Consider the following 12965-nt stretch of genomic DNA (forward strand, 5'->3'; position numbering starts at 1 on the left):
TTTCTTTCAAGTTCATACGGCGATGTCAATTTTTTTAAGCTCTGCTTAGTATATTAGTGACTGCTCAACATTTGTGCTCGCGAAATAGCTCACAAAATAATGAAATAATTTTCATGTATTTGTGAACTAGTTCACTAGATTCCTAATATCATAATCTCGACTGAACATTCGTACTCGTAAAATAGTTCACAAAATTGAAAAATCTCATTCATTTATACTTGAACTAATTCATGATTCCTAGTGTTAGTCACGACTGGCCATCCATACTCGTAAAATAGTTTACAAAGTCATGAAATCTTGTTCGTGGAAACGTGAACTGCCTTTTGATTCCTAGTATAATAGTCATGCCTGACAATGCGTGCCCGCGAATTTATAAAATGTTGTTCATGTATTCGTAAAATGGCTCATGATTCCCATTACATGAATCGCGATCGATCTTGAGTGTTTGTGTTATTTAGTAGATATCCCTAATTATTTTCAATTTCATGCAATTCGGCAAATGGTCATGAAATTTTCACGTAAACTATCCCACAAAATTTGATAAGGTTCAATGTGATGTCCGGACAGATAACGAAAACTGCGCTGAACCCCTAAAATGCAAAATATAAATCCACAAATCGTGTTCATGATATAGTTCAAAGAACAAGGTACCGCGCATCAGTTACAGTTTTATGATCCATATTGTCACGTTACTCCGAGCAAAAAATCCGATTGAAAATAAAAATAGCATATCACGATAAGACGAAGAGAAATTTCGAAAACCATAAAACTGCTGATATCATGAACATGTCAAATTCAAAAGCGAGTTCAACAAAAAAATAGCACGATAACGCGCATATAAATTACGAAAATCGTGGCTAAGATCCTGAAATCATGAACATAAAAAAAATCCTCTGCTAAAAAAATCCGATGGTAAACTCGTAACGTGATGAGCTATTAAAGAAATAATATCAAAGTTCCTGAACATGAACATTGTTTAAATATCGTTTGTTTTAGTTGATAAACTTTATACAGACCAGTGTATTCCCAAATTATGAACAAGAATCATAACACAAACTAAACATGTCCCGGAAACATCTATAGTAACCCAGTCAAACATTGGAATGTAACGCCATGGATACTCGTTTTTTGAAAACACAAATAGTTTCATGTATACGTGGTTTGTTATTCATAATTTCAGGAGATTGGTCACGATTTTTGTAAATGATCCATATCACGAAATCATATATTTTACATATTTGAGGTGTTGGCACATCCAAACAGTTTAATCCATCGCTTTGTTCATATTTTTCATCGAGCGTTCGAAATATCAGTATTATTCAAGTGTAGCTGGATTTTGATAAAAGTGCCGGTTTCGAATTCGGAATAATGGCAAATTATGCTGACGGCATGTACTTTATTTACATGTATTGATAGTATTTTGTTTGTTTATAGAAAAGGTCAATAACTTTCATACTTTTGTAGCAGATGGTTTCAACACACGTTTTTGCTAAATTATTGAAATACTTTTTTTGTCCACATATGTCCACTCTGTTTCAAGGAAATTTGTGTTCCTCTAAAGATTCTCCATTTGGAACATTATACAAATCTTGCACAAATTTGCCTGTTTTTCAGTAATCTTAGATTAAGTGGAGACGAGAGCGGTTTATAAGATTTTCAGTTAAATATTTGGTTTCGTACTTTTAATTATTGCTGCACCTCCAGTTGTCATAATGAGTCGCACAATACTGTATTTTGATCAGGAAGAATTCTGTATTTAGTGGTGAAAATTTCATCGAAATTCATAAATATGTTCAAAAGTTATCAAAAGTGGAACGCAAAAGACAAAGTAATTAATTTTGGTCGTTCATATTGAAAACCAACGAGGTCAACAGAAGTGATCAAAGGTTCCAAATATCAAAAATCGTTTATCAATTCCATGCTTAAACGTTACCGGGAAACTATGACGTTTGATCATGCAAAGCAAAACAAATATAGAGGTGGAATATGTAACAGGATACGACGAGCGAAAATCAGTAGAGTAGTACAAAAGAATACTGGGATCTCCGGCCGTGAATTGACCAAACAGCTCACAAACAGAAATATACTATTTTTCGTTCTTAGAGAAATATGTGCATCGGACAGTAATTGAACAATAATCGTACAGAGAGAATAATAAGTGTACAGAGAGTTTAAAACCTTTGTAACTATGTTGTATAATATTTTAAAATACATAGTTTGAAATGACTAATAACATCAATTCTCATAAAAGCTACATCATCTAGACACCAACACATCTAAATGCGAGCAAATCAACAAATTCTATCATTTAACTAGACCCTATTTAAAATTCGGTATATTATTAACGTTATTGGCATACACTGGAACCATTAAATCTTCATTCGTGTGTACTTATATTTAGATTTAAATGTCGACCATTTTGTATTGGGACCATCCATAAATGACGTAGCATTTTTTGAGCGATTTTTAACACCCCCCTCCCCCATCGTAGCATTTCGTCACAAGCTTCTAAATACCCCCCCTGGTAATTACGTAGCTTGACGGTAACTCTACCCCCCTGCTTGTCCCCGCAAAATTAAAAAAAACTAAAAAACGATGATAGTTATTTCCCTTTAAAAAGCTACGTAGCATGACAAAACCCCCTACCCTCCTGTCGTCACACATCATCACAAAATACAAAACACCCCCCTCCCCCATTTAATGCTACGTCATTTATGGATGATCCCATTCATCATTTTTAATTTTGAAAATCTGACTTCAAAATCGTAATCTACGCCCCAAAAAACCGTGGTATGTACTTTTGCAGGTCAATCAAAACCATTTTCGACTTTTGGCCAGGTTTATAGGGAAATCCGTCACTGTAGCGTAGTCTGAATAGAGAATAATAGTCGAAATTCCGAGTGATTGCATAACTTTTCCATATGAGAAAGGCAAAACCGTCGTCTTACGTCAAAGCAGTGCATATTGCTAAATAAAGCTATGCTATGTAGACAAACGATCAAAGGACTTTTGGGGTATGTACTTTATTCCGCTTTGAAGTTTGGATTGTTCCAAATAGTTCGAATAAGATAAAAGTTCCTAATTAAGGTGTCTGTCGGTTAAGATTTGTGCAAATAACCGAATCGAGTACAATTTACATCAGGCTATTCAAATATATATCGCCAACGCCCGTGACTGCAGTAGATAAACAGACAATGCTATGGTACTATTGAGAGAATTGAATATTTTAAATTTTTGAATCCTTGTTAGATTGTTACCTTCCGAGAGGCAAAGGGCAAGTCGACTTATACTCGTATTTGGTAATAAAACAATTATTGAAGCTTGATTCTTCCCTGTTACTGTTATTTAACCAATCGCCAATAGCGCATATGATTCCGCAGAGGCACTAAACGACAGCAACGTACGCCACCTCACTAGCAACTGTTGACAGACCATCAGCTTAACGAAGCGAGTGCTTTCCGTAACGAAAATGACACACATAAAAACTCCATCCATTAATGCTAGACCTAGTTATTTTCCCATATGACATTCGCAGCGTAGCACAGAAAAAAAAACAATCCATCGTCCTCGTTACAATCCTTCACAACGACGCGCCAAAGGATTACGTGCGAAAGATATTCATATGGGAGAGTTGCTGATAATGGGGCAAAATTTATTGGCCTCAATAAGAAGGTACCCGGGTGTAACCATCTCGACCACAGCGGTTGGCGTCCATTGTTATTCGAAAAGGGCACTGGGAAGTTTTATGTCCCGCAATGTGGTGGATGCACTCGGCCAATCAGGCACTACGGCTCAATCGAACGAACTTCACTTACCCGTCCACTGCGATCTGTTGAGTTGAGATTCTCCCGGGAAATGCCATTCTCCAGGATGTCCCGAAACACTTCCTTCAGTAGGTGCTCGTTGGCATCGCGTGAGGCCCTCAGCAGCGTTGTCACTGTGGGCACTTGTTCCATGCTCATCCTGAGTGCTCGTATCCGGGAGCTGAGTGTTGGGCTGCAAAAAATAGAGAGAGAGCATGGTATAACAAAATTGCTATAAAACTTTGTTTCCGCATGGGGCGTCACGTCAAGGTGAAACGTGTAATAAGGATAGGTAGGTAGAGCACATTTTTCGATGGTGTTTTTACACTGCTGCAAGGTCAGCCAGTGACTATCAGTTGCTTATTTATCTAGAAATAGAATTAGAATTGAGGTTGCGAAAATGCCACACGGAATACCGTGCAGCTCCATTGGAATGCAAGAGTTCGTTCTTTCACATAGCTCAGTAGTGCAATGTATTCTTATTTAACACCTAACGTACAGCTGCGGAGGAACTAAGCTAAACTGAACGGTGCATGCTACATGTGCACTTCGAATGCTTAGAATAATGCGAAAGTGAAAGTTGCACGAGACGATGCTAACCACTAACTATCATTGCATTGCGGGAGGATCACTGTTCTAAAATTAGTTCACACTTTTGCCGCAGTATCATCCCCTGTGGATAGAGCAACCGAAGTTGCACTCTTACACGGATTTTCACGTCGTTAAGACAGCGCAAGGTGAATGACTTTCGCTGTTGCTATTTTTCCCAACCTGTCAGTAGTTAGGGACTGAATACATAGGCCTTCGTGGTCTGAATCCAATGCAGCAGGAGACCATTCGGATCGGCCTGGCAGAGTGGAATCTAAACTGCAACCATGTGGTGCAAATTGTGGGCCGCGAAAGATGGTAGGGTGTTGCGATTATTTTAATCTCATTTTGCAGAATGAGTGACCCACTATTTCGTTAATCATGGGTTATAGAAAATTAGAAGTCGTTTAGGTGTGGGTTACAAGTTGTATTTCCAATTGTAGACTAACATTTGTAAAAGGTTTTGATCAAGTGTTAAACTCTGAAGAGATGAAGTCTTTCGACTTATCAATAATTATTTTCAAATTCAACTAAATCAACCCAACGGCGATGTTGGACAGTTAGGCAGAGGTTTAAAAAAATCTGTTACTTTCGTGAACTGGCACATAGTAGTGTGATTATGGTTAATGTGATCAAATCTGAATGGGATGATCAGGTAGTAGGTAAGAATGATCTGCCAACCGTAATTGGAAACACCTGGGATGAACTTTCTCCAAAAGTTATTCATAGCGAATTTCACCACTACCGCCAAATATTGAACGCAGAATTACTTTCTCAAATAAACCGAGTACTCGACAGTATATCTCGTGTGACATCACGCCTCATGGCCATACGGAGTATCAGTGATTTGTATAGAGCAAGGCCTTTCACATAGTGGCCAACATCATTACCACATACCACGATATATGAGCTTGTCGACAACCTCGTACGGTACCCCATCTATTCCTATCTCGGAATCAAAACAATTCGTACTACGTCGTTTTCGGCCAGCCATGCACCTTGTCTTGTCGGAGTTGACAATCCGTCCGATTCTCGCCACTTTTCTTTCAATAGGTACAAACGCCTCTTTCACTGGTCTACGATCGACTTTAATGATGCGAAGCCAAAAGGTAGACGAGATGCTATGATGATAGTTCCGTCTCTTTGCACAATAGATGCATAACCAATTTAAAAGTCCTGCTTCAATCTATCGAACGCTATTTACGCGTCAGATGTCTCTCCGACTATTTTAACGCACTGTAACGCATGAAAAAATGGCACAAAAAGACCAGCGCACGAATAAAATGGCGCAAAAAAGAAAAATTGATATCCTGTAAAATGAGATTTAAACTACTAATTGTGAAGCCCACAATATATATTTTTGCAAGTAATTTTGTCACAAAATCGCGGCTGAGCAGCATTTACCTGTAGGCGCGTTGATTTTGGAATGGCGCTATGACTGGAAATACATCTACAGTGGTTTTCGATCTAGAGTCAAAAACCAACGTTTTGTTCGATTCCTTAGAACGATAGCAATCAAATTGCTTGACGGTTTTCGACATCTTGATTTTTTTTTGCAAAATGGCACAGTTTTTATAATAAAGCTGAAAAACGCTGATCCTAAAATCGACACGTTAATTAATATGAAAATAAAAACAAAGACTATGCCATATAACACATAAAATTCTAAGTTTCGTCGCTGCAGATAACAATTCTGAATATACTATGAAGACTTTCGAGTCACATTTCCGGTCGGCTCAAAAAAAGTTATTTCCACGATAACGCGTTCAAAATTTTCGGGGTTTACCTAACAGGCGTTGCAGTAGAATTGTAGTTTTCCATTGTTTGGGATATCATTTTTAAGACTCTAAAGCGCATTTTAGACCAGCGAAAAACCGAAAAATCGGTTTATTATATATTTCATTTCGCTGAATTTTACGCTGCCATAAAATCTATAAACAGATGATGAGTCCGCATGTTTTATTCGCAAATATTATTTCGGATTTGTCGCAGAGTAAATATATGGTCCACCGTTGATCGCTCTTTTCGAAAACCGCTTTGGTACTCGCTATCAAAGGAATCAGCAATGGGACCCAGTCTGCATAACAGAACACTGGAGCGTACCTAGTGGATTGTTATGCCTCGGTTGTTTTTTCGACCATTTCTTGTAGATACAGCCAGGGATGTTATGCATCTCAGAGCAATTAAAGAGAAAAATAACAAACGCTCTTTGCACTTTTCATGCGAACTACCGCTCTTCTCTTTCACAATAAACCTCTTCACTCCGATGCACAGTGGCACCTGTTCATACAAAGTTGTGACAAAATTATAAAAATTGGTCTATGTGGCTAAAACTTGGGGTTTCACCTGATTTTGGGTCGTTGAATCCATTTCTGCTATCAGTTTTGATATTCTATATTTTATTTTTTCGACTACTTTTATGTAAACCCATTTGAATGCGTTGGTCGTTAAAGGGTTAATATAAACATTAATCATTGTAGCCAATCTCATCGGATTGCAGAAATGGTTGACAAAACTAGTAAAAATCACTAATTTTGCAGTAACATGATGTTGTTTAGGCAATTAATTTGTAAGTAGATTTATGAGCTACAGGGCGTCTCCAGGTGGGTATTTTCAAAAATATAGATATACCAACTTCGGCGCAAAAATGCGCAAGATGAGCCATATATATCTTGAAACTACACTAATTTTTGAGTCAGATTTGTGATAAGTGACGCATGGGAGGCCATCTCAAAAATTGGAAGACGCATAAAAATAAATTACTGATATGATATGAAACTTTTTAATTAGATTTTTTTGATGCAGAACAAACGTAAATCAGTTGTGCACAAAAATCTCCCATCTATAGATCAGCATATTCTTTCTTCTTTTCAATGAACTTAAAATTGCTCCAATCGGCTGTGTAGTTCTTGACATATCGCCATTTGAAACTCTAAGGTACTAAAATTCTAATGAATTGAATTGAACAGAAATCCTCGACATCACTTGCTTCAACGACATGTTAAAAATTCATTTTTCATCCGATTATAGTAAAATTTTGAAATATCTTTATTCAGAGAAAAATAAAATAAATATTTACAAAAGAATTACAAGACATTGATTTTTGGGGTTTTGTCACTCGTCGTACAGAGGAGTAACTAGAACAAATTCCTGGCCAATAACCAAAATTTTTTTTTTGATTTTCAATTTCGTTGTATTTTTTTACATACCTAAAAACCTGCTGAATAACGTGGCAAAATTAGGAGTATGTCAAAAATTGTTAAATTTTTTTTGCATGGATGTAAAATGGTGATGTTTTAAGAGGTTTTTTAATCATTTTAATTATATATCCAGCAATATCGCTTTCTAGTGATGATGACTGTATTAAGTAAGACAATACTATTGCAAACGCAGTTGAACACAACAATTTGTATAACTTCAGACTAAAACTAACTGAAAGTATTAGTGTTGATGTGCATTGCACCAACTTTAAAAAATACGTTTTTTTAACATTTTATTTCAAACTTGAATGATAAAAAGTTACATTATACGGCAAGATCCGGCAAAGTTGCTGAAGCAGTATTACAAAACCAGATTCCAGCTATCCGCAAAACATAAGAACTCTTCCGAGCTTGTCCGATCCACAAATTCCAAGCGATTTGAAATATTGAAATTTTTAGTACCTCAAGTACACCGAAACACTGTAGGGCCAAATACTATGTTTTTCAAAATGTATCGCTATGAAAATATGCACAAGCGTCCCTTTTCTTCCTCCTTTTCCACTGATCAACTGATTGTGCAACTTTAAAAACAAATGTATTCACAAAGATCACCTCGAAACCTTACTAGTATTCGAAAGGATTTAGAAAATTAACCTCTGCACTGGTAGGTGGATAGATGCCAAATTGTTCCAAAAACTTGTTATTGTCTATTTTTTGTTCATTTTAAGGCATAATAACAGCAATAGTAACAACAAACAATTTTGGCCAGGATTTGACCCCAGTTACTCCTCTGTGCGTCGTGCCACTGTGCGATGTGTGTTGCTCCCACAGTGTATTCTACTCCATGGCTGCACATCACAAAGAGTAGAAATAAAGAGGCTCTTTAGTGTGTATCTTGGTCCCACGGTCACGTAAGTAGAGAAGGCAACCAAAACATATTTTTAAAACGTTCTTCCGATCAAACTTTATCTGAATTGTAGTTTAATTCGCCTTCCTACCTGCTTTCCAGTGAGGGGACGCACAAAAAAGTGGCTCTTCAAGGTGACTCTTTGTGCGAAATTGTGCAACTCTTGGTCCAGAGATCTTTCTCTTTTTCGTTTTCAAGTTTCTCTTTGCGCGGTCCTTCTGCACATCGCAGTGTTTGTGCTGCTCTATTTTTCATCGGTGTATTTCGCTCTTTGTGGCTCATTGTGTGTGCAAATAACAAGCCTGGATACAACATATGAGGCCGTGTTTTTTTGGAAAAATCACGGATTCATGAAAAAATCACGATTTCTTAAACTGAACGATTTACGACAATCGTGACCAAGTTTCGGAAAATGTGCATAATAAAACTCGTATTTATGAAACTATTTGTGTTTCCAAAAAAAAACTAGTCTGCGCCAAAAATATACATGGCGTTACATTCAAAAGTTTTGCTGGGTTACGTGTTGTTATGATTCTTGTTCATAATTTGGGTTACACTGGCCGGGTAGCATGATTTATGTTCATGCTATCAGGATCTTACTCAGGATTTTCGTAATTCACGTATTATTTTAGTCACGAGTAGAGTGTTTTATGTTCATGATTTCAGGATGCTAGTCACGATTTTTTTTTTATATTCTAGTCGGTAGTAGTGTACTTTATGTTCATGATTTCAGGAACTTAGTCACGATTTTCGTAATTTATGTGCGCGTTATCGTGATAGTTTATTTGTTCGCTTATTTTTGAATTTGACGTCAATATTAATGTGACTCATGTTTATGATACCAGCATACCATGTTATTTTTTGATTACTATCGGATTTTTTACTCAGAGTAACGTAACATTATGAACTGGATGATAAAAGTTTGACTAATTCGCGATATCTTGTGTTGTGAACTATAACACTGTCACGATTTGTGTGTGTATTTTTGGTGCTTAGCGCAGTTTTCGTTTTCTGTACGGACATCACACTGAACATTGTTCTAGTTCTAGTTATTTTTCGAAGGCCTATTTCCGCTACGAGGCCAATCAGCGACACCAGAGAAGAGACTCCCACTCTCTGGACTAGATATGGTCGGTGTTATGTCAGACCGGACTAAGGGACAAAATACTGATTTAGAGAAAACCGAGTTTAAAGTTTGAATCGTAGCATCCTTAACATTATGATTGGAAATAATTTTTTGCCATAATTCTTGTTTATTGTTACATATTTCAAATCTGCAAAAGTCGAATGTAGCTGACGAAATTCTTTATCCAGTGCTATCATTATCTCATTTTTTGCGACTTTGTCCGGTCTGACTTAACACCGGCCATATCGACCCATCAACTCATGGACCGTCATTGTCACAAACACGCAAGGTAGACAGTAGATCCACAAATGCATGAATGATATTGTTTAGGCCTGGAGAACCGAGTATTGTGTACCAATCGTCTCAGCTTAACAAATTAAGTAAATGTTTGTTATCGAGAAGGAATCATCAACAGGCAACAGGGTAGTAGATTCGGATTGGTTTGTAGTAGTTAAGCCTGCTGACAAAACCCAGAGCCGTAGCGTGGTCTTTTAGCGCCCTTGGTGGAGTTTTGCGTTTGAAGGCGACGGAAGGAGTATTTATTGAGAAGACTGTATATTATGTCATGTATGGAAAACAGTTGATCATCGAATTTAATAACCAGGCGCACCTCAATAGAATTAACACTTCGAGAAAAGTCTCGTTGCAAAATTTTATTCAATTTTTGTATTCAATCCGGCACGATTAAGGCATTGTTCGAAACGGCCAAAGTGCAAAAATTTTCACCCGTGAAAAAACACAAAAGGACCCATAGAAAATTCAAAAATTGAATTCGAATTTTTGATGCTAAATGGCTTAGGATGCAATGAAACCAGAGCCATGAAATTTCAAAATCATCACCTATTTCTACTTGTATTTACCAAAACCGACATTCAGATTCAACGCCTCTCTCATTCATTCACTTTCCAACTGACTGAAATTTCATGCAGAATCGAATGCTTGAGTGCAGAGGAAATTTAAATTCATTCACCAACCAAAACATTCATTTGTTATTATGTCGACAGTTTGAAGGCAAAAGTTGGTATCTTCTACATTTTCGAGCATAAGTAAACTGCGTAATCTATATCTGATGCACTTTTGCTCATTAATCCATCTCAGAGGCAGCATAAAGACAAAATTCGCTTTGATTCTGAAACCGAACATGTCTGAACCTGAATGCGCTGCGTCGGGAGAACGAATGACGAGAGAAACGAACCAAACATTTCATTCATCGCAGCGGGCATGAATTGAATTTCGTTTTCTTTCAAGTTCACGCAGAAATGTCATTTTTTTAGGCTCTGAATGAAACGTCGAGTTCTACTGCCCCCCCCCCTCCAATTTTTTTTTGAGATAGCCTTTGTGGAAAATTCTGGATTTGAGTTGATACTAGGGTTTGAAAAGGCTGTTTTTAAATTATTTTCTTTGCCAAATGTCTTAGAAATGCATGAAACAACGGATCTTGTATCTTCTCTCAAAAAATCGTCTTGACAAAGTTGTCTCTCTGGTTCTTTTAATTTTAGTTCTAAGAATTTCAAATAAAAATCAGAAAAATTGTTTTTTTAATTGACACCAGATTTCGACATTTAATTGAATTGAAAGACATTTTTTCAACATTACACCAGATCTCGATGCTTCACGACATTGTTTTTCGATAGCGCTTTTTGTATGGGAACTCTTTTTTTAGGTACCAATACTTTTGACCCGTGTCCGATTTGAAATTTTAGGAAGACCATAAATATTGGCACCCTACCGTATATCAAGTATACTGACATCTTAGAATTGATTGGTGGATTGTTGATTACGGTGCATATTAGTAGATTTGTATTATCAGTCCAAGGGCAGTCACGGCATTCTGGTTATTTTCCAGACAGCATCCACCCATCTTTTTTCACATGCAAATGAAACAAAGATGCTTTTATGATCTATTGCTGATTATGTTTTTAACATAATTTTCGTTCCAGTTTCTAATAAAATAGGTTGCATCCAGCCATATATCGTGTGGAGATAGATGACCACCTAATTACTTCACCGTAAAATTCAGACTTAACTTTCAAATGATTTATGTCTCTTCTTTCCTATTCTTCAGTTTTCACTTTGCGTCTGGCTCTAGGTCCGTGCATAAATAAACTCTCCTGAAATGACCCAAATGATCCTAAAATGGATGTCGAAAAAGATTCGTACCCAAAGACTCCAAACTTCCATTTGAAATCAAACACATTTAACTGGGTTCATCTGTATCCGATCTTCTTTCGGTTGAAAGATAGTTCGCGAAGTAGTTTAATATTCCACAAGACACAAAAATATTCAGCTGTGCCAGATCTCTCGAAAGCTCGCCAGCATACGCTCAGAATTGTGATATTTTGTCTAAAGCAATCAAATGACGTTACTGATTTTCATGCAGAACTTACGCGTTTACATGCCCGCTTACAAAGTTGAGATCGATGGTGTTGTTATCGATTCGAACTTAGCATGCGTAGATCTACTGAAAAACGGGATTGTCTATTTCAATAACCTCTTGCTCCAGTGAGCGAAGATTTTGAGAGACAATCGCACTGGACGAGACAAAATGGGGTGTCCCTTCAAACTAGTGTCCGTTGACCTTTTGCAAGACTGCTTTGCGTCTTCTTCGACAAGAATCACCTGCATGGTCGGTTGTTTGTGCTGTGCGTCAGGCATGCAGTATTACACTAATTACAAGAAAATGAGGCTTCCAGCAAGAAAAAACTCTACCACAAATCCGAAGCAAACAGCACCTGGTCTGAGAAAATTCAGAATAAACAAAGTGTTTCCAACGCTTCCAGGAACACAAAAAATTCCATGTGACATTTCAACCAGAGATTCAACTTAGTGTAGGATTGGTTGAACCTAGGTTGGGAACCGGCAACTTTGTGATATTGCGGAACTTCTCCCGGCATCGAGCATCAATTTTCATGGTACGGCATGGGTTTATCTTCTCGATGATAATTAATCTAGATTACTCTACGATCGTTGATACAGCTATACAAAGGCGGCCTGCTTTACTTCTCATGACTCAGTTCCCCTTGTTCCTATGAAAGTGAGAAAATGATTGGAATTTTTTTCGCTATTTTTGTTGAAATTTTAAGTCTTTGTCTTGTTCGTTGTTTATTCTGGACTAACAGGACCGTAGCATAGTCTACTGGCGTCTTTGGTAGAGTCTCAATTATACGCCTTTTAGCTGTCTGCTTTGACCTGGCCAAACGCATGCTACGGCTCTGACTAAACCTAAACCTCTTGTATCTCGAAATCCTCATCCATCTGGGGCAACCGTTAGGTACTACTTCAGTAGAGATTGTGCTCTTACTCTTTTTGTTTTGTGTTAATCGTTCATGTTTTGTCCATAG

At 37.3% G+C, this 12965-nt stretch overlaps 1 protein-coding gene across 3 annotated transcripts in view; it reads right to left on the reverse strand.

Annotated features, from left to right (window-relative positions):
• LOC131694135 (uncharacterized) overlaps positions 1-12965 on the reverse strand; it is a 118389-nt gene that overhangs the window by 40172 nt on the left and 65252 nt on the right. For all 3 annotated transcript variants that reach the window (XM_058982581.1, XM_058982580.1, XM_058982582.1), the window contains exon 4: positions 3816-3996. In XM_058982581.1, coding sequence (XP_058838564.1) covers positions 3816-3996 — 181 coding nt within the window. The remainder of the gene's footprint in view (positions 1-3815; positions 3997-12965) is intronic.

Source organism: Topomyia yanbarensis, chromosome 3, assembly GCF_030247195.1.
Source record: "Topomyia yanbarensis strain Yona2022 chromosome 3, ASM3024719v1, whole genome shotgun sequence".
NCBI lineage: Eukaryota > Metazoa > Arthropoda > Insecta > Diptera > Culicidae > Topomyia > Topomyia yanbarensis.